Below are 20,739 nucleotides of genomic sequence, written 5' to 3' on the forward strand. Positions count from 1 at the left end.
TTGCTTCCCCCCAGCTTTTCCCCTTCACTGGTGTTTTGTGTTGGGTCTGGAACTGCGCTCTGCTCCTCGGCATGGTACAGGTGTGACAGGGTGCAGCCAGTGCATGTGACAGAGCTCTGCGGCTCCTTGAGGAGATGGACTACAGCAACAGCTGGAGGCTGCCAGCCCCAGGGACCCCTGAGAGCTGCCCTTCCCTCCCACAGGCCACAGAGAGGCCACTGCCACTCATGCTGGTGGGGCACAAGACAGACCTGCGGCACAGCCTGCCAGAGGCAGCGGGGGTCCACACAGCCCACAGGCAGCAACTGGCCATGGTGAGCAGGAGCACCTCAGGGCCCCCCAAAGGCAGCAGGGACCCCACTGACCCCCCCCTACTCCCCCCAGGCCCACGGCTCCCCGTTCTGTGAGACCAGCGCCAAGGACAGCACCAATATGGTGGAGGCAGTGCTGCACCTTGCCCAGTGAGGAGCCCTGCCTGCTGTGGCACCCAGCTTGGGGCCACACAGGGCCTGTGGCAACCACTGGGCCCCGTCCTGCCAGGGTGGTGGGACCAGCTGATGCCACTGCTCCTGGCCCTGCAGGGAAGTGGACAGTGGGCCAGAGCAAAGGCCACAGCGCTGCACTGGACCTCAGCATTCCAAAACCAGCTCCACGCTGCTGCTGGACCTAAGCACAAGAAAGAGGCCTGCTGCCAGCTTCGTGTCCTCTCCGTAGACAATTCCCCAGTCCGACTGTGCCCGCAGAGGTGCTGCGGAGCAGGCAGCTTACCCTGCTTCAGCTCCTGCGCCTGCTTGTCCCACCGGCTGGAGGAGCCGTCCAGCCCACGCGCAGGCCCAGCCGCCGTCGCCCCAGACCCGCATTGCCTCCCTGCCGCCAGCTCCAGCCCTCCTTCCCACCCTCATTGCAACCCATCCCTCTCAGCCGTGATCTTTTCCTGGTGTCATCCCCCCAAGCTTCCAACGATCCCACCCTCCCCACGGCGTTTACCGCCCCTCTGCTCCTCTCCCCACACGCCCCTGCCCGGGGTCCCACCGGCGGCCCTGACCCTCCAGGCGACATCCCCTGACACCTCCCAGACCAGGCCCCATCTTTGTTCCTCACCGCGAAGATGCAGCTGCTCCACACCGCAAGAGCCGTGCTTGCTTCATCCCTCCTCTTCACCAGCACGAAACGCGGCCACGAACACTCCCTCCCGGTCGGGGGGGGGGGGGGGGGGGGGCACAGCGCCGGTGCCCCCTCCCGCTCCCCAGGCAGCCCCAGACCCCCCCCCCCCCGCCCGGGCGCACGGAGGGAAGAGACGGGCCTTGCAGGGCTCCACAAGCTACTTTAATAGGAGACGGACCCGAGGCAGGCGCAGGGGGCTGCCGGGGTCCCCGGCGGGGCGGCCCGGCCCCGGGGCTGCACTGGGCATCCTGCCGGCGGGCGGCCCGGCCCCGGGGCAGCGGCGGCCCGGCCCGGCCGCGGGCTACTTGGCGCCTTCCTTCTTCTCGTCCGCCTTCTTCTGCTTCTGCTGCATGATCTCCGAGTCCCTGCGGGAGAATGCGTCGCCGGGCTGGCAGCGGTACCAGCACTGCCACCGGGAGGGGACCGGGGATCGGGACTGGGGGGGGGTGGGGGGTGGGGGGTGCGGGTCGGCGGGGCCGGCCCGACGCTCACCTCTGCTTGCGGGCGGCGGCCGAGAGCCCGTCGTCCCGCCGCTTGCCCTTGCCCGAGTCGCTCTGCTTCTTCAGGTTCTTCTGCCGCGCCAGTTCGCGCTGGTTCCCGCCTGCGACGGCGCGGCCGCCTCAGAACGGCCCGGCCCGGGGCCTGGCCCCGCGGCCCAGCCCCGGCCCCCCGGCCCAGCTCGCGCCCCGGCCCCGCGCTCTCGGGTAACGGCGCCGCCGCCCTCCCCCAACCACCCACCCCCCGAATCCAGCCCCACAGGGCGGGTCACGGCGCCGCTCCCCCCGGCCCGGCCGCGGCCCGCACTCACGGGTCATGGCGCCGCTCCCTCCCGCCCTCCGCTCCGCAGCCACGTCCCGCACTGACCCCCCCGCGCCCCGCCCCGCTCCGCTCTTTAAGGGCGCGGCACGGCCAATCGCCGCGCGGAGCCCACCCCTGCCGCTCTCCTATTGGCGCGCCTCTCCGGCTAGGCCCCGCCTGATTGGCCGCGGGCTACGGCTGCCATTCTGCCGGCGGGGGCGAAAAAGCCGGAAGCTGGTGCGCAGCCGCCAGAGCCTCGCCCACGCGTTGGGGGGCGGGACATGACGGTGCCCCGCCCCGCCATGACGCCTTGGGCGTGAGCCGTGCGGGGGGCGGGAGACAGCGCGGGAGGGCGGGGGGGGGCGGGGCGGCCGGGGGCGGGGCGCTGCGGGCGTCCGTCCCGCTCCTCGGTCCGACGCCCGGAGCCGCTGCGGCCCCCAGGCCGGGCCGGGCCACCGGCGGCCCCGCAGCCTCTTCTCCATCCCCGGGGGGGCGGATGCTCCTCTGGGCGGGCTCCGCGGCGCCGCTCAGGCCTCTTCTTCCGCCGCGGGCGGTGCTGGGGCTCTGCGGGGAGGGACCGCCGTGAGCGCCATCGGTGCCGGTGGGGCGAGGCGGGACCGCGACCGGCCCCCGACGGCCCCTCCCTGGGCAGCCCGCTCCGCCGGCGCGCCTACGCACCCGGGGCTCGGCGGCGGCATCGGGCCCTGGCGGGGCTCCTGGGGGTCGGCGCAGGCCGGGGGGCTCCGGCGCTTCACCAGCCACGAGAGCTCGGCGTGGATCACCTGCGGACGGCGGGGCGGCTGCGGCGGCTCCGGCGGGACCCCCGACGGTGCCGGTGTCGCCCCCCCACCCCGAGCCGGGCTCCTGCGAGACCCCCGCACCTTGCTGGCCGGGTCCAGCTGCAGGGCTCTCCTCAGGTCGAGCTCGGCCTCCGCGTCCCGGCCCTGCTGTGCCAGCAGCTGCGGGGAGAGGAGCGGGCGGGAGCGGGCGGGCGGGCTGGGGAGAGGAGCGGGGTGGGGGGGGGGCGCGGGGCGCGGGCCTCGGACCCACCTGCCCCCGCCGGAGCAGCGCCCGGCCGTTGTCCGGGCTGATGCGCAGTGCCGCCTCGCAGGCCGCCAGCGCCTCGCCCGCCCGCTCCAGCTTCAGCTCAGCAGCCGCGCAGTTGTTGAGGCACTTGACGCGTTGCTCCCGCAGCTCCTCTTCCTCCTGCGGCCCGGGCGGGGCTGCGGGGGCAGTGCGGCCTCAGCGCCCCGACTCAACCCCCGACCTCCCCCGCCTCTTCTCCCCCGCCCGGTCTCACCGGCGGTGGGGCCGTCGAGGGCGCGCAGGGCCAGGCGGTAGGAGTGCAGCGCCGCCGCGAAGTCGCCCCGCGCGAAGTGGAAGTTGCCCCTCTCCCTCCGCTGCGAGCCCAGGCACAGGCGGGCGGCGGGCGGCAGCGGCTGCGAGTCGGGGCCGTCTCGCACCTCCAGCAGCGTCACCTCGAACAGCAGCGGTGCCTCGGGCGGCACGTCGGGCTCCCTGCGGGCACAGCGCCAGCTGCCCCAGCCCCTGGCCGGCCCCCGGCCCTACCGGTCCCTGCCCCCCCACCCCGGCCCCTTGCTCCCCTCCCCGCCCCCCGCCGCCGCCCGTGTCCGCCCTACCTGCCCGGGCGGCCGTAGCCGTAGGGGAAGGCGGCGAGGAAGAAGGAGACCTCCCCGGGCTGCATGGTAGGGACGCCCAGCTCCAGGGCCTGCGGACGCGGGCACGGAGGGGCTGGCCGGGCGCGGCACCGGGCGGCGCTCAGCCCGCACCGCGCCCCGGCTGGGACTGACCTGCACGACGTCGCCGTGTCCCGGCACGAAGGTGAGCCGCGGGTCCCGCTCCACCAGCCCGCCGTCCTCTAGGGCGCCCAGCACCTTCACCGACACCTCCTGGCCGGGCCGCGGTCGCGGCCCGCCCTGCCCGTCCCGCACCACGCGCTTCCGCAGCAGCCGGTCCTCTGCGGGGCGGGGGCGGCGCTGAGAGCCGTCCCGGGACGTCCGGGGCCCGGCTCTCCCCCCCGGGGCTGCCCGCGGGCGCTCACCCGTCAGGTCGCTCCAGCCGTCGGCCGCGAAGAGCGGCCCGAAGCCGCCGGGGCCCGGGGACGCCAGCGCCTCCAGCCGCCGGTAGAAGAGCCGCTCCTCCTCGCGCACCGACGGCACGGAGATGGCGGTGTGGGGCAGACGGAACCGCACCCGCCTGTCCCCACCGGGGCCCCGCGGCCGCCCGCCGGACCCCGACTCCCGCTCCGGGGAGCCGCCGGGCGAGGGTCCCGGCATGCCCGGTCCCGGCCCGCCTCGCCGCCCGCCGCTACCAGCCGGCCTCGGTCCAGGCCCCCCCCGGGGCTCGACGGCGGCGGGCACCCGCGGCCCCCAGCCCGCACCGGACGCGTCGCCGCCGGCTCCGCCGCACCGCGACTGCCCCGGGCCGCCCGGGCCGGGACCGTGGCCGAGCGCATCGCGTCGCGCCGTTACCTAACGCCGGGAAGCCGCTCAGGGGATTAGCCCGGGCCGGCGGCAAAAATAGCCGGGTCAGGCCGAGCCCCGCCACGGGGCTCCCGCCGCCACCGCCCCGCCCCGCCGCTGCCCCCCGGGCCCGCCCCGCCCGCCGCGGGCCGGGCCATACCGCGGCCGGAGCTGCGCGGGCGGCTCCGGTACCGGGGCTGCGGGCCGGGCCCCCGGCTGAGCCTCCTGCCCGTGCGTGTCTCGGCGGCGAGGGCGCTGCGCGGTTGCGGTCGGCGGCAGGTGGGACCGGACCGGGCCGGGGCGGGCGCGGGGAGCCAGGAGAACCGGGCGCTGGCGGGACTCATCGGTGCCCGCTGTTGTTGCTGGGGTCGCCGCGGCCCGCGATCGCCTTCCAGGGCAGCCGGGGAGTGAGTGGGGGACCGGGAGGGACCGGGGAGACCGGGGAACTCAGGGCGGCCGGGGGGTGAGTGGGGGGACGGGGAAACCCAGGGCGGCCACGGCGTGGGGGAACCGGGGAGCCGGGGAAACCAGGGAGGCCGGGAGTGAGTGGATCGGGGTACCGGGGAGATCGGAGGGCCCGGCCGGGTCCCCGCGGGCCGTGCCGTGCCGGTGGCGCCGGTGCTCCCGCCGGTGCGAGCGGGGGATGGCGGGCCGCCCCGCGGGGTGGATCCGCCACGCACCGGGGGAACGGGGAGGCTCGCGGGGGGGGGGGGGGGGGGGGGGCGCGCAGCCCTGACGGCCCGTCCCGCCGGCAGTGCCTGACGGTGTCGGGAGGCCCCGGGACACACCCCCCCCCCCCCCCCCCCGGCTCTTCGCCTTCTCCCTCTCCCGCTGCAGCCGGGACGAATGAGGGGCCAGCTTCGAGTGCACGCGGCTGGCCGTGCCCCGGTGAGCCTGCCGGGCCCCCGCGGTCCCTCAGCGCTCGGAGCTGCGCCAGCAGCACCGCCTCGGGGTCAGCCCCAGCCCTGCTCCCGCTAGCGGAGCCGCGGGCACAGACGGGTGGGAGCGCTGCCCAGGGGTGTGCTCCCACCAGTTGGGTTCGCTCCCGCTCTTCAACTCGCGGTCCCCGATGGCCCTGGCCAAGCAGCCTGATGCTTTTGGGGTCTAGAAGTCCCCGACACCCTCCCTGAGCTCACAGCATCTGGAGCTCCTGGTCCCTGTAAAGGGCATCCAGAGTTGCCGGGGCAGCAGCAGCCCCAGAGACAGGGTCTTTGGAGACAGTCTGGGTATGGATTCCCTCCTTCCTTGCTTGTTCGGGGTGTGCACCTTGCAGGGCCTTCTCTGGACATTGCATGGGGCCAGGGGGGCAGGCTGGGCTTGGCTGGCAGGAGGTGTTTTCTTCTCCCAGGCTAGGTCAGGGCCAGCTAAACAGCCTGGGCAGCATCCAGAAGAAAATCATAGTCTGTGCCTGGGGGAGCTGCTCCCCACTGCTGCGGGAGCCTGTGTCCCTGGCAAAGGAGTCCTGCAGCAGAACAGTTGTTGAGCCCGATCCAGCCGTGCTTGGCTCCAGTTAGTGCGGTGCCGTGGGTGGCCCTGGCCTGGATGACAGCGGGTGCTGAGCCTCCGCTCCCTGCCAGGCTGGGGTTTGCTGGCTGCGGGGGCCCTGCTCTCCCCCTGGGATGACAGTGCTGCCTCCTCCGGGACCAGCTGGCCCTGCAACGCAGCGGCCACTGCTCACTGTGGCCAGGGCAGCAGCTACGCAGGTCTGGGGGTCTCAGGCTGCACCAGTGAGCAGGAGGCAGTAGCAGCACCAGGAGAGCTGTAGTGTCCCTGTCCTGTCAGTGTGTGTGTGGGGGCAGCCATGGCAGGCTGGGGGCGCAGAGGCTCAGGGGGCTGTGTGCCAGGACTGATGGGGGAGGAAAGCAGAACCTGGTGTGATTCTCCTCTGGGGCTGACCCCATTCTGTCCCAATGTGTCTGCAGGCAAAGGTGTCACAGCAACCAAGGCCAGTGTGATGGGCCTGCCAAGGAAGGGCTCTGTTTGCCATGCCCCAGAGAGCAGAAACCACAGACCTGCAACAGCCAGCCCCAGGGCGTCTCTTCAAAGCCTGGTTCAGCCCTGGGCCCTGCAGCCCTGTCGCAAGCACCCTGCAGCGGCTGGAGCAGATGCTGGGGGGCCAGCGCAGTGGGGCACGCCTGCTGGCAGCACTGGAGGAGGTGAGGGTGCCGGCTGTGGTGTCTGCTCAAGTGTAAGAGCACTGCAACATGCCCACCTGGCTGTGCTCCCCCCAGGTCGCCGAGCTGGAGCCAGCTGCCTGCTGCTACCCCCTGAAGGGGACCCTTGTGCCTGCGAACTGCCAGGGAACACAGTGCAGGAGCAGCAGCAGGCTGCCCTGCTGCAGCGCAGGTAGAGCAGGGGCCCTGGGGCAAGCAGCAGTGAGAGCAGCAGGGTCTGAGGGTGCTTGGTTGCTGCTGGGGTCTGGCCACAGGCACAATGCATTCACTCCCAGGTACTCGGCACACTTCAGGCAAGTCTGAACCCAGCCCTCTGCTGCCCAGGCACTTGGCATTTGGAGACACTTTCCCCAGTCTTGGTCTCTGGTTTCTACTGTCTGTCATGCCCCAGGAGCCAGGATCGTGGCATTTGGAGACACTTTCCCCAGTCTTGGTCTCTGGTCTCTACTGTCTGTCATGCCCCAGGAGCCAGGATCGCAGACCCTCGGCCCCATCCTTCCTGGTGCCTCTGCAGCAGCCTCCAGAGCATGGCTCCCCTCAGGCCACCAGCAGAAACCTTCTGGGGGTGGTAGGTGCTCATGAGCTCCAGCAGCAGAAAGCCCCCAGGGGGGTGTGGGTGGGGAGACCCCAGTTCAGTGTAGCTGCTTCCCAAAGGCATTGGGCTTCTTCCTCTCTGCGCCTCCTTTCCAGCAAAGCCCCCCTTGCCCCCCAGCCCAAACGCTCCAAGCTCTGGACTCTGCCCCTGCCTTGTGTCCTGGCCAACCCGAGGCATGGTACAGCAGTGGGGGGGGCTGGCCCTGCCATGACCCCCACCCCATACAGCCCAAAGGACAGGACACACCCAAACACTGATATGAAGTAAGGGATGCAGCAGCCCTGGGCTGTGTGGGCTGAAGCTGGCAGGGGACCCTCCAGCACCAAGTCCCAGCACAGGGGCCCAGGACAGGCAGAGCAAGTTTGTCCTTCAGAAACACCTGGCACTGCTGGATTTCTCAGATCTAAGAGCCAGCAAGGTCTTGGGCCGTGGTGTCCAGCCCTGGCTCACGAGAGTGGCACTGGAGCTGCCCATAGATGCTCAGCGCAGGCCACCCAGCAGCATAGGGTCAGCAGCAAGCTGGGCCTCTGTCCCCCAGCAGCCATGCTGGGGAGCTGGAGAGCCCCAAGAGTGAGGACGAGGCAGGCAATGACTGGGAGGAGAGTGCCCCAAGCCCAGAGCAGCACCCCTCTGCCCCCAGAGGTGAGGGGTGCCTGGGACAAGCAGCCAGGGACAGCCCCAGGGTGCACGGGCCTGCCAGCTCACGCAGAAGGTGGACCAGACCCAAGGGAGCCCTGGGAGGAGGTAGGTGGCCCAAACCAGGACTCCCGGCAAGCAGAGAGGCTTTGGCTGGGAGGCCAGGGCAAATATGGGGACAGTGCAAACCTAGGTGAACCAGCCAGCCTTATGACCTGAGGCCATCTCTGTGGACACATATTTAGCTAATGGTCACAAGAGCATTCCAGACACCTTTAGAAGGCCTTGAACAGAATAAACAAGAAGACAAAAAAAGAAAGATGCCAATTAGAACACAGGTGTGCATTCCACGATAAAGGGAACAACAAAGAACCTCAATTTGGCAGTTTATCTTGACCAATTAGACTGAGACAAGTTTCACATCTTTTAGTTGATATAACCAATTATGTCCTATGTTTATGCGTGTGTACAGAGTTAGTATAACCAATTATATCTTATGTTTATATGCATGTACAGTGTTGAGATAACCAATCATATTTTATGCTTGTGCGTGTGGACACTATATGCTTGCATGCAGCAACCAATCAAAGCTTTTAAGAAACTTAGAGAATTGTATAAGGAACTTAGAGAATTGAGCTATGCTCAATAAACTGGCGACTTTGATCATGATATTGGTGTCCTGTTGTCCGTACCTGCATGGAATTTTGCAACACATCTCTGCTGCAGCTGCATGGCTGAGCAGGGCACCCCCGGCACCTTGCATGCCAGCAGCCCTCAGGGGTCCCTGAAAGGCCCCTCAGATCTCCCCAGTGGGCCAGGGGCTCTATGTCCACCAGAGCCATGTGACCGCAAGCTTGGCTTTGGAGAAGGGGCCTTCCCGTGAGCCCAGGGGCAGGACAAGTCCTGGCTGAGGTGAAGCAGAGGTGCTCCAGCGAGCTTTATAACCCTCATGATCTTCTGCTCCTTGCCAGGTCCCAGGCTAGCAGCTCCTCCTTAGCAGAGATCCCAGATTACTTGTGGTAAGAGAGCTTGGCCCTCACTGCTGTGGGGCTCCCCATTGCTTAGTGTAATTTGGCCCAGCCCCACAGCATCAGGCAGGCTGAGACAAGCTACCTGCCTCACCTCTGACAACAGCAGCAAAAGGGCTGCAAGCCGGGCCCCAGGCACAGCCAGGTCGCAGCCCTGCCTACTTGCTGTCCCTCACACCAAAGGGCCCTGGCAAGAGGACAGCACCGCCAGCCCCCTGCCCTGCCAAGAGCAAGGGCTCTGCTCTGCTGCAGAGGTCTTGGAGGCCCAGGGAGAACAAGTTTCTCCTGGTCACAGCAGGAAACACTGTACCATCTCCTCAGTGGAGCAGTGCAGAGCTTATGAGGCAGCTTTTAGTGCAGACTACACAGAGTACTGCAATCTGCACACTTGCATTGGTAACATGAGCTGGAAATTTATTCAACTGGGAGCCAAAATGAAGATGTTGAAACAAGGAATGGAGGAACACAAGACAAGAGGGACACCTGGGGCATGATGGCACAACATAGCCATGTTCCAGTTCTGCTCACCCAAGTGCTTCTGGGTGTCAGGCACTTAAAGCTACAATTGTGCATGAGTCCAGCCACTTCAAGAAGGTGAGGCTGGATGCAGGGCAGGGACTAGGTTCCCTCCCATAGCTGATCCATACACATTCCCCCCCGCCCCGACTTATCCTAGTTACCAGCACTATGAATACCTCCACCAGAAGCTGTCTCATATCAAAAGCCTGATTCTACAGTTTGAAGGAAGCTGGAGCTCCTAGGCAAACCATTGCTGCAGTTCTTTTCCTTGCTTATCAGGACCTGTCCTTGAAGCAGTGGAGGAAACAAAGCCCTGAGGGTGCATGAGATTAATGACAGGGTTCAGGAGTTCCCTGCTGCCATCAGTGCATACCCCAGTGCCCCACAGCCCATGTGTGGCTAATGCACAGGCCAGCTGCTGGGCTGCTCCAGCTGCCTGCAGCCAGCTGATTTTCTGCTCCCTGAAGGAGAGCAGGAGGCCTTGGCTGCAGAGGAGAGGCAGAGCCAGGCAGTCAGCACCCATCTGCTAAGGCCTGAGCCGACCCTTGTGGATACATTACTTAAACCTTTGGGGGGTGGCTGCCCCCTGGCAGGGTTGGGCCAGCTTTCCATGCAGATCTCCTGCTGAAAGCAAGGCCTGTGTCAGTCAAGTTTGCTGAGTTAACCTATGAATCCTCCTCAGATGTCTGGTTCTCCTCAACTGAAGACTCATTAGCTTAATTTTAATTGCAGCACACAGTAAAGGGTACCTGGACAGTCACCAGCACAGCCCAGCACAATGCCCTTGCTCACATCCTTTGTCCCTCTTGCCAGAAAGCTTCACCAAGCCTGTGCTTACTTCACCCCCACTAGTTCAGGCACTAGCACCAGCACTTACCAAGAGAGGGCTCTGGGCCAAACATGCTGAAGAACTTGTGCTTAGGGCCCATCTGGCACCAGTTCTGAAGTCACAGACTAGGGAGCAAAGCGAGGATCAGAAAAGCTTCCCCTGGCTCTGCCTTGCTTGACACAGGGCAGTACTCGTTAAGGACACAGTGCTCCAGTTTGGTTTTACAGAAGGTACTCATCAGCAGTCAGAAGTAGAGCCTGTTGTATTCACCTGTTCCTTGCACTAGCATCTCAAGTCTGCAGCCAGCTGCAGGGGTCCTGCCAGCCTGAGGCGCAAGGACCACCCAATGTCACACATATGCTTCCCCCTGCAAGGTGTCTTGATGTCTGTTCTGGGACACAGAGCACCTGCTAGCCAGCAGCAGAATGCAGAAGGTAGGTAGATGCAGTTTAAGATACTAATGTAGCTGGGAAAGAAATTCTTGTACTGCATAGCTGCTGTAGACACAGAACCATGTTCTAAGCATTGTATGATCTACTGTACCTGGAGAATTCCAGCAGCAATAAGTAATTGGTACACAGCCTTTGGAGTTGTGGGGGAGGAATCCACAGAGAAAGCAAGCACTGGCTCTTACCATGGTAACTGCTGCAACACAGCAGTGCCTTACGAGTCTGCTGATCATCACTTCAATGCACATGCAGCCCAAAAAATTCAGATAGCTGGGGCAACAGCCCATGTCTGTTCACCCACCAACTCGCTCTTGCCCTTCCCAGTCAGCACATTCTGGGCCAAAGGAAGTTAGGACTGCCTGTACCCCAAGATGTTTGTTTGGTCACAGCCCACACCATCTGACTGCAGCACAGGATCCTATTCCTCTCTCTCCTGAAGAGAAAGCCACAGCTACCAGCCTGCTTTCTACCAAGAGAAGTAATGATCTTACAATTAACTGGTCTTAACCACATACAAGCCACAGACAAGCCTACTGGCTGTGAGAAACACCCTCAGCACTGGCCCTACCTGCGTTTGGGTTGAGTATGTAGTTAGCAGCACCCCTCCCCTACACTTGACTACTTTTTCACCAGCTTAAAAGCTGTTTTATTCCTGCTGCTTGTATGCTGCTGAGCAAATCCTATGCCAGCCTGCTCTGTATGCCTGCACTTGTCTAGATCCAACAGTCAGATTTAAGTACCACATACCTCTAAACTTGTTGAGGCAGCATGCAGACAGCAAAAGCATTTGTGACCAGAGTCCCTAAGCCCACAATCTGCATAAACATAGCACCTGAAGCACAGCACATTGGGACAGCTACTACTACTATGGTCTGGAAGGACTCGCCTTACCTGAGGAAGAACAGGCTAAAGGCTGAACTAAATATTTACAAAGACTTCTAAAGGCTCACTGAAGGAAACTAGACTCACAGCAGGAGGTTGCTGCCTATGAAGAACAGGATCCTGGTGTTAGGTTTGACAAGTCTCCATAGGACAGAGACACTTGGTCTTAAGGGGGTCATTTTATTGTTTCACTTCTCCAAATGTACAAAAAAAATTAGAAAATAACCCTACCCCCCACCCCCTCCCAAACCACAAAACAAACCAGTCTGGGGAGCCCCACAACAGTGCAGCTAAGAGACGGCAGGAAATTAAACAGAACTAGATACAGCAGCTGGGTCCCCTTGGCCCACATGGTCACTGGCTCTCCACAACCCAGAACTGGCCCCAGCCTGCCCAGTGCTTCCCCAATTCACACGGAGCTCATCCTGACCAGATAGCGAGTGGGTACTTTACAAATCCTCCTTCACCTTCTTCTTGGATTTCTTGGTTTTATCTTCCTCCTGCAGCACAGGAGTGTTGGTTGCCTCCCGCTTCAAGTAGCTAATGAAGTCACTCACTTCTCTGCCGCCCTGCAGAAAGCACAAGACAGTAAGGCAGTGCCTGTACTCCTTGTGGGCTTCCCCTTCACTGGGGGGGTGGGGTGGGGGGTGTTCAGGTGCCAGGCAAGAGGCCCACGTGACTGCACACAGAGCTCTGCCCGTGGGCCTGCAGCATAACATTCCCAGCAGGTACCACTGGCTGTGTTCCCAGGGTAACTAATGGGACAGAGTGGCACCTGCAACTCCAGAGAGGCTCAGCATTATTTGTACACCGGGATGCTACTTCAATTCTATACAAAGCAGGAAAAGCAGCAAAAGACTTACCTCATATTTCTTTGGACTCTGCTTCTTGCCAGCTGGAGCAAAATAGATGGTGGGGAAGCTGGGGAGAGAGAAGAGACATCTGAGCTCCCAACATGCTCTGTTTTCTTTCAGACCAGCAAGCCAGCCTCAAAGGAACTTGCACCCTGCATTCCCCTGGTTTAACACAGTAAGTTTCAGCAGCTCTTAAGCCTGCAAGCGCAGCCTCCAAAAGCCTGGCCATGTCCGCAGAGTTGGCTGAACTCAACTACATCCAAGTTTGCTAACTAAACTGTTTCCAGAAAAGCAAGCCCAGCATTGTTTTTACACTGCCAAGAACAGAATCACGGCAGATTCAAAAAGCAGCAAGACAGGCCTCCAGGCATAGCCAGGACACCAGAATCCCAGAGAAGCAAAGCAGATGAAGTGTCCTTTGTTTTCACTCTAGATTTCTTCACGCTAAGCAAATGCATAGTAATCGCGTGCCAATCGCCCCCACCCATCCTTCCCCAGAGACTTTCAGCTCTTCTGTTGTGGCTGCTGGTCAGAGACAGAAGCCTCAACTCATCCACTGACACGGTGGTGTAACAACAGTAAGACCTACCCTCTGACTTCATATGGAGAAGGCACATCATTGGCTGTAGCATCCATTTTGGCAATGATAATATTGGGGTCTTTACTGAGCTGTTGGTAGAAAAAGCTTATTTGTAACCAATCTGTAACAGTTAACACCAGGACCTCACCAATCAACATCTAAGACAGTTATATCAGGTGATAGTGTATATAGTATGCTAAAAAGTGAGCAAATTTCTTCTGAGCAGTTTACTTCTGCCTCAGCAGGGGCACAGGGAACAAAGTCTCTCCTCAGCCAGCTGTATGCAGCATGCATCTCCCAGTGGTACCTGCTGAATTGGTCTGGTGTAATTTCTAGAGAATGCTTACCCCAGAGCAACTGCTTACCTTCCCTCTGTGAGGAGACACAGTGCTCAGGAAGGAGCAGTGCCTGATGGCCAAATAGCAAAAGGCTGGTCAGATCTGGGAGAACAGATTTATTTTCTCCACTTGTGAAAGCATGCAGGGCAGTGTTATCCTTCACTGGATGGGAAACTATAATCACGCAGAGGGAAAAGACCCAAAAAGGAGCTTTGGCAGTTCAGCCAGTCACTGAATCAGGGAATATTTATGTGCCACAGCAAAGGGCACAGGCTAAACCTACTAGTGTGCTTGCTACCACGGTCCGAATCCTGCTGATGTACTTCTGCAATCACAGGAGATGCCAAAACTCACTAGTCTTCAGGAAAGCACAATTATGCCCCGTTATCATAAAGGCTAGACAGACAGAATCTGCAGGATTGTTTAGTGCTGCAACATTCTAGTTTGCATTTGCAACAGAGTCCCAGACCTACCTTCTCCCCCAATTCTTTGTATTTGGGCTCCAGATTCTTGCAATGGCCACACCAGGGTGCATAAAACTCTATCAGGACATCTTTGTCTTCTGCATTAACAATTTCATCAAAGTTCTCAGCAACCACCACCTGATAACGTTTGATCATAGAAGTTAGTTTTTTCTAAGTCAAGAGAGGATATAACATGATATGCTCCATACACTCTGCCCAAGAAAGCCTGCCCCCCCCGCCCCCGTAAAGAGTCACATTGTACCTACACAGCAAGCAGCAAAAAACCACACGACCCTTCACCAAGCTGTAACGTCCTCAGCTTGCAGGTAAAAACCTGTCATAAGGTAAGAGCACTACCTGCAAGTGAGGTTTGCATCTGGTATCCTCACAGGAGGAGGTCAAAATAATTTCTTTTTAATCCCGGCAAGTTCCAGGCTGAGGCATCAGTCCAGCAAGACTGGCTGAGGCCAACCCCATCCACACAAAAACAAGCACTGCCTTCCACTCCCTTATAAGGACCTCGCCATAAAAAGCCAGGCCATGGCATGCTTTCATTCAGGGCAGAATTTACTGGGAGGGATGAAAGGTAGGAGTCATACCACCCTATCCCCCCCAGCGATGAGATGAACATGTAACTCCTTAAAAATAGCGCAGTCACGACCGACTTGAAGGCCATGCCATGAGGGAGCACAAGCCAAGATAGCAGGCCTTTGCATAATCCCTGTAAATCTGGATGATTCTGCACTTGCAGAGCACATCACTAGTGTGCTCAAGCAGCAGTTACAACGCTGAGAGAAGAAAATGGAATCAAAACTGCAAGCTGCATTTCTTCCTTGGCTCAGAAAACTGCAATACAACAAACAAGTGAATTCTTCTTCCATCTATCACAGCAGAAGCTTCTCAAGATGCCACAATGCAGCACTTGCAGCATGGGATACTGGCATATGACTAGAAGCTGCTGGTGAACAGTGTTTCTACGTCCACTGGTAGAAGCTGCTGCTACACTTGATGCAGCACTCACCTTCACAGGGCCATCATTGCTTTCAGGGACAGGCTCCGATTTCAGATACTTTTTCAAGTTTCCATCAAAGTAATCTTGCAGGAATCTCTCCAGAGCCTTTCCATCACGGCTGAAAGTGAAGTGAGGTTTTACAGCCATCATCACACATACAGGATGAGAGGGGAAAACTTTCAAGGCTGATTTAAGCTCCTTCCACCCACAGAACAGATGCCACCTACATCTCTGAGAGCATCAGTCTGGGGCTGGCTTAGAAGACCCCAGAACAAGTGCAAAGAGTTTTGACAGGAGGCTGGATGCACATCCCATTTGAAGTTTTAGACCTTCCAGCACCTTTAAGTTTCTTTTTTCAAGAAGAAAGGTACAACTATTTCCTCTGCCCTTTTACGCATCTTAGTTCCTAACCAGACACTTAAATACCTTGAGTTAAATTCTCTACCTTTGTATAACAGGACAGCCTGCAAGCTCTCTAGAGAGCAGGAAAACACATGAGTAGGAACCATTTTGACTCAGTCATTTCTTCCAGCTGGAACATCCTTTCCCATTTCCTCCAAGCTAAGGAAGTATAATCTGGTCACAGACCCCCAAAGTCCGTCAAGCAAGAGGCAACTCTGCCAAGTTCAAAAACTTACGAGAATTCTTCCTGCATGACGTATTTATCTCCTTTAGCAGTTCTGATGGCAACAACTGGAGCCTCACCCACGCTGCTGTCTAGACCAAACTCTGAAAGCTCATGGCCAAAGGTTTTCCGACTAGCAACAGCAAAAGACAGTTTGTGGCCAGCATCTAAGAACTTCTTTGCAATCATCATAACCCTGAGGGGAAAAAAACCAAAAAACAAAACAAAGCATGATTCTTTGGAACATTTTCTTCCACATGACCTAACACCCTTCAAGTTGAAGTGCATGCTGGACAAGGAATTCAATGGCGTGATGTGTTCTGCACATGCAAATCCTACAGAAATGGTGTTGAGAAGCAGGGATAAGCTGGTGTCTATTGTGAATGAGGCCTGCGCAAATGTTGTGTGCTTTCATCCTCCACCCGACAGCATGACCACCAGGGTCTCAGGCACTGGGGAATACAGAGGATAGAATCCCACAGAGCACCAGTAAGGAAGTTCGTGCTTAAAGTCTAAGGACTAGGGATCCAAAAGCAAGTAAGTAGGGTTTCAAAGGACACACATATTGCATGCTTCAGGCTCTGCAGGCAGCAGCCACTCCAATAGTTCCAATTAGAAACTCAGCTGGAAGCTTTCTGGGAGAGAAAATTTCACATACGAACAATAGGAGAAACTGAGCTACGTGAACAGCAGCAATGCAAGGAACAAGGGAGAGAGGCCGATTAAACCCCACCGCTGTGTACCTGTTGCGCCAGTAGTTGGAGCCCTTTGCGTTCTTCTCATAGTCCACATCATAGTATGCCACCAACAAGTCCTTCCCCTGGATCAAGTCTTTGTTGTCTTCCGTCATGTGCGGGCAGATGCCAAAGCTATCAATTAGACAGAGGTTAGCAGCTCCAGTTTCACTGCCCAGAACCCATCACCTCCCAGGAACAGGCTTGATGCAGCACACTCTTGTTTCCCACCCACAAATGTCAAATGCCAGTAATAGTAAGACCTAAGGAAGAAACACTTTGCTCATTCAGACACCACATTATTCTAAGTCAAATCTCTGTCTCTAGCCACAATGTCAGTGGCTATATCTGACCTAAATAAGGCCAAAGCTGGCATACTTCTCAGGAAGCTGTTTTTAAACAGAACTGTGGTTGTTAGAATATGGAGAGTAAATGCCAACAGCCATGCCAGGATTTCCAGAAAGTGGTCCCCAAAGGACACAGTGTGGGCAAGACAGCTCTTTTGGACACTAAGCAGGAAGCAGTAGCAATGCCAGCTAGAAAAGACAAGTTCTGACAGGGTCAAATCCAACTGGGGCCAGTCTATCACATTCTCTGGTGAGGAATCACTCACATATTCTCCTGGATGAATTTTTTGATCTTTCCACTGGTGATTCTGTCTTCTGTGTACTTGATGGAGCTGTCCTCAAACTTGTTTGTCAGGCGTGGAGGACGGAATAAGACTATACCCCTGAAGGGAACAGGTACAATTAATTAGTTTAAAGTATCCCTGGCTTTCCAAGGATGACAGCTGGATGATGTAAGAATCCAGTCTCCAGTGACTATCCCACATTCACTGTTCATAGCTTCAACAAGACTGTCCAGTTTCTTGGCGGCACTACTGCATTAGATCTACCTGTCAAACCCCCCTCCATTATTCAGACAGGCCACAATGACAAACAGAAAAACCCCACCATAACAAGCAATGGGGAGGCAAAATGCCTCTGTTGAGATACTTCCCACCTGGAGGCAGACACTAAGCCTCCAGAGCCTGCAACCATTTGTACCTTTCTTTCTCAATTCCAAAGAGCTAAAAAAGATATGCCACTGGCACTTGGGGAAGAAACAAGACCTTAAGCTACATTCAGAAAGTGAATCCAGTTAACAACTGGAATCCATGGATTTGTTCCAGATGTCTCAATAACAGCAAATCTTTGTGTTAAGTAACTTACTCTCCATCTTCCTCATACTTCTGCACCAACTGGTCCTCAGTGGTGTGTGCAAAACGGTAGTTATCTCTTAGGTTGTTGGCGGCTTTCATGAATTCTGAATAAGCATCACCAGATGCATCTCCAAAGAAGCCTGCAGCAGAAAAACAGATGGTGACCCCAAATCGACTCAGCAGCAGTCAGTGTACAGCCCTCATCATTTATCTCCACAACGCACTGAAAAATCACTTCTGAATCAAGTCCTCCAATGCATGTTCAGGCCTTCATGTTTGACAGCTTCTCTTCCATTTTTATTGGAGCCTTTCTATATTCCCTCCCTTCCACCAGCAGAAAGTTACTCAAGAGTCTGCCCAGCTTAATCACTCAGCCAAAAGGCAGTTGTCCTCTGAGCACTAAGACAGCCATTTGTAACCGTGTGACACTACTAGTGCTAACAACTACCAATGGTATTTAATAAAAGTAAGTTTGGGAATGCTGATCAATACTCATCCAGCTAGACTTGTAAGATGGCACCTGATCCGCTTGAAGGAAAGCTGCTATTGCCACTTACAAACCCTGGTCAAATCATATAATGTTGACAGCCTACCAGTGTCACAAGATAGCACCAAATGTACTTTCTAGCAATCCAAAGCTACCTGTTGTCAGCCAGCCAAAAGAGCAACAAACTTTAAAAAAAGATACACTACAGTGCCAGGAGGTCTGACAGTCAAATAATCACAGGGGCGGTGGTGGGGGTAGGCAGGGAGAAGTTGGAAGGAATCCCCAGAGGTCATTAAGTCCAACCTCCGGTTCAAAGCAGGACCAGCTTCAAAGTCAGATCAGGTTGCTCAGAGCTTTGTTCAACTGAGTTTTGAAAATGTGAATGTTTCGAAATCCCTCTGGGCACACATTCCAGTACCTTATCATTCTCATTATGAAAAACTTTTGCTCAGGTCCAGCTAGAATTTTTCTTGCAACAGCTTCTTATCCTTTCACAGTATATTCCCCAAGAAACCTCCCAGAGCTGAGCATCCACTCATTTCAGTGCTGCGCTCAATCTACTCACCCACTACAGAAGCATCTTTATCACTAACGAATTTCTCAAAATCAGCCACGGAATTGAGAGCCACTGAAGCAGGTCCCGCCTGTTTCTTGAGATGACTGACAATCCCATCTTAAAAGAAAAGTTAAATTATTTAAGGGATCAATAGGAAGTTCTACAAGACATTCTTCAAGCTTCCCAAAGCAATAGTTGTTTCTGCAGAATCCATACACCTCTCCCATACAATAAATATGATGCGAAATGAAGGAGTGCTAACACCAACTTCACAAAGGAACTTTCTAGTGTTCTCCGGATACTGCCCATCAAGGGTACAAAGCGTGAAAGATAATGTGGAAACCTTCACCTTTAAAAGAGAGTTTTAAGGGATAATAAACATCCAGGGCTCTGCCAGCACAATGAGTTCTGGAAAGGGCAAGGTGGGGGTGTGCGTGTAGGTGAGAACCTTCTTTGTATCCTTCAACAAATGTAACATCCCTGAGACAAGTCTATTACATATGGGTCTGCCTTCTGCCACCATTTTGGCAAGCCAGATGCTTGCTGATGAGCTCATACCTGCTGTTCTAGGCCCATCATAGGTTCCCGCTTCTTCTCCATCTCGAAAAATCTTTAAGGTGGGATAGCCACTGACTCCATACTTATTACAGGTGTTTGAGTTTGCTGTACAGTCAACCTGAAGGAAGAGAAACATTGCTACTCAGTGACCTAGCCACTCGTACGCACAGAAGAAAGCGGCTTTGCTGTTGCCCACATTATCACATACAGAAATAAAGTCCAGAGGGTCCGAAAGCTCTTGTGTGTCTTTAGCCAAGGCTAGATTCCTTTCACCTAAAGTATAAGGATCCACAAAGCATCTACAAGACCAAAGGCTGGAGAGTCAGGACTGGGGAAGGAGGCAGCATGGGTGTAATGACAAACCTAGCAGAATATCTGAGAAAATACTGGAAAAGATTAAGTAGTTGAGAGTTTGACCAGACTACACTAGAAAGGGTAGATTCTTGTAATCAGTGACAGCCTTAACAGGAATCAACTGTTCTTAGCACCTCTTAAGTCCTAAAGTTCCTACACCGCCTGAAGAAAACAGGCTGACAAGGAGGCCATGGTGTTGAGGCCATGCCACTTCCCAGCAGGGAATAGGAAGACCCTGATTTGAGAAAACCATACAAGTGATCTGGTGGAAAAGAAAGCTTTTGGATAACAACCCTTACTTTGTAAGTCAAGGGACAACACCGTCAAGTACAGCACTACACTAATTCTCAGACTAGATTATACAGCTCAAAGAAGGCTTCTTCCTCCCGGTTCGGGCAAGCCCTCTTTTACGCACTCGTACACACCCATTTTATGCTCTGCACACCATCTGAGTGGCAGCAGCCTGCGCAGGGTTCAGCTTCCAGATCATTCCCTGGTGTCTAAATCTTCAGAGAGACGAAGCCCGGCAGAGCTCTAAAGAGCCTCGAAAAGGCCCGACGTGCACACCAGCAGGCATTGTTAGTGGACTGCAACAGCAAAGCTTTTATTTGACCGAAGCCCGCCCGTGAACTGCCCTCGGATGAGCTGGTGCAGCAAATCCTCACCTTCACGAGCGGTACGATCCCCTTCAGCCGGGTCGCTGCCGACTCGTACTCCGGCGCCAGCCGCTTGCAGTGCCCGCACCTGGAAGGACGATGAAGTTGGGGGGTTAGGGCGGCCAGGAGCGCCACGGCCCGCCCCGGTCCCGGCCCCCGCTCCGGCCCAGACCCCGGTCCCCCCGCCCCCCAGGCGCCCCGAAGGGCCCGGCTCCGCCGCTCCTGCCCGCCCCAGGCGGCCCCTCACCAGGGCGCGAAGAACTCCACGAGCACCAGCCCCGGGCGCTCAGCCAGACCGCTCTCGAAGTCGGCATCGCTGAGCTCCACCACGTCGGAGGCGCGGACGGCGAGAGCGAGAAGCGGGAGCAGCAGCAACGGAGGCGCGGACATGGCGGGCGGCGCGAGGCTCCGTTCTCGGCGGCGGCGGTAGCTGAAGAGGCGCCGGGGGCCGCAGGCCGGAAGTCCCGCCTCCCCAGCCGGATCTGCCGTGTGGCAGCTCTCCGTTGGGCGCCGTGACGCGCGTCACGCCAGCCTCGGCCAATTGCCTGCCGACAGGGGTGGGCGGGGCCAGCTGCGGCGACCCCGCCCCTCCCGTCGCTAGCAGTCAGCACAGCGCAGAGCAAAGTGGTGGGGTGAGCGCTCCGCGCCGGTGGGATTGGTGTCCTGGGCTGTGCCGGGCGCCGGCCAGTGACCGCTCCCGGGGCGGCCCAGCTCGACCTCAGGGCTCGGCCCCTTTCCTGAGCCGCAGCGCAGCCCGGGGCTC

The 20,739-nt window shown here is 58.0% G+C and overlaps 3 protein-coding genes across 3 annotated transcripts; all 3 read right to left on the bottom strand.

Moving 5' to 3' along the window:
* Window positions 1–1,304: 1,304 nt before the first annotated feature.
* On the bottom strand, window positions 1,305–2,062 carry SERF2 (small EDRK-rich factor 2). Its single transcript, XM_049812273.1, has 3 exons — window positions 1,973–2,062; window positions 1,657–1,765; window positions 1,305–1,529 (listed from the first exon to the last, which is right to left on the bottom strand). The coding sequence occupies exons 1-3, from the start codon at window positions 1,977–1,979 to the stop codon at window positions 1,466–1,468; spliced, it is 180 nt and encodes a 59-aa protein (XP_049668230.1). The 5' UTR covers window positions 1,980–2,062; the 3' UTR covers window positions 1,305–1,465.
* A 267-nt stretch (window positions 2,063–2,329) lies between these two features.
* Window positions 2,330–4,455, bottom strand: LOC126043602 (peptidyl-prolyl cis-trans isomerase FKBP8-like). The gene is made up of 8 exons (XM_049812272.1): window positions 4,025–4,455; window positions 3,774–3,940; window positions 3,603–3,691; window positions 3,263–3,480; window positions 3,013–3,185; window positions 2,844–2,921; window positions 2,641–2,744; window positions 2,330–2,526 (listed from the first exon to the last, which is right to left on the bottom strand). Exons 1-8 carry the CDS (start codon window positions 4,257–4,259, stop codon window positions 2,490–2,492), a joined length of 1,101 nt encoding a protein of 366 aa, XP_049668229.1. The 5' UTR covers window positions 4,260–4,455; the 3' UTR covers window positions 2,330–2,489.
* A 7,228-nt stretch (window positions 4,456–11,683) lies between these two features.
* PDIA3 (protein disulfide isomerase family A member 3) lies at window positions 11,684–20,446 on the bottom strand. Its single transcript, XM_049812599.1, has 13 exons — window positions 20,224–20,446; window positions 19,986–20,064; window positions 18,967–19,084; window positions 18,418–18,525; window positions 17,376–17,505; window positions 16,778–16,894; window positions 16,174–16,299; window positions 15,444–15,626; window positions 14,815–14,923; window positions 13,803–13,931; window positions 13,001–13,080; window positions 12,421–12,478; window positions 11,684–12,126 (listed from the first exon to the last, which is right to left on the bottom strand). The coding sequence occupies exons 1-13, from the start codon at window positions 20,364–20,366 to the stop codon at window positions 12,007–12,009; spliced, it is 1,500 nt and encodes a 499-aa protein (XP_049668556.1). The 5' UTR covers window positions 20,367–20,446; the 3' UTR covers window positions 11,684–12,006.
* Between the last annotated feature and the right edge of the window lie 293 nt (window positions 20,447–20,739).

Source organism: Accipiter gentilis, chromosome 10, assembly GCF_929443795.1.
Source record: "Accipiter gentilis chromosome 10, bAccGen1.1, whole genome shotgun sequence".
In the NCBI taxonomy this organism is placed as follows: domain Eukaryota; kingdom Metazoa; phylum Chordata; class Aves; order Accipitriformes; family Accipitridae; genus Astur; species Astur gentilis.

What these genes read in the sequence shown, in the direction of transcription:
- LOC126043602 (XM_049812272.1), bottom strand. Translation starts at nt 4,259, where the DNA reads ATGCCGGGACCCTCGCCCGGCGGCTCCCCGGAGCGGGAGTCGGGGTCC. An exon ending in GGCTACGGCCGCCCGGGCAG is followed by an intron (nt 3,481 to 3,602) that starts GTAGGGCGGACA and finishes CTGTGCCCGCAG; the next exon opens with GGAGCCCGACGTGCCGCCCG. An exon ending in CCTCGACGGCCCCACCGCCG is followed by an intron (nt 3,186 to 3,262) that starts GTGAGACCGGGC and finishes CTGCCCCCGCAG; the next exon opens with CCCCGCCCGGGCCGCAGGAG.
- SERF2 (XM_049812273.1), bottom strand. An exon ending in GCCGCCGCCCGCAAGCAGAG is followed by an intron (nt 1,530 to 1,656) that starts GTGAGCGTCGGG and finishes ATTCTCCCGCAG; the next exon opens with GGACTCGGAGATCATGCAGC.
- PDIA3 (XM_049812599.1), bottom strand. Translation starts at nt 20,366, where the DNA reads ATGTCCGCGCCTCCGTTGCTGCTGCTCCCGCTTCTCGCTCTCGCCGTC. An exon ending in AAATTCATCCAGGAGAATAT is followed by an intron (nt 16,300 to 16,777) that starts GTGAGTGATTCC and finishes TCTAATTGATAG; the next exon opens with CTTTGGCATCTGCCCGCACA. An exon ending in TCCAACTACTGGCGCAACAG is followed by an intron (nt 15,627 to 16,173) that starts GTACACAGCGGT and finishes TTTTCCCCTCAG; the next exon opens with GGTTATGATGATTGCAAAGA.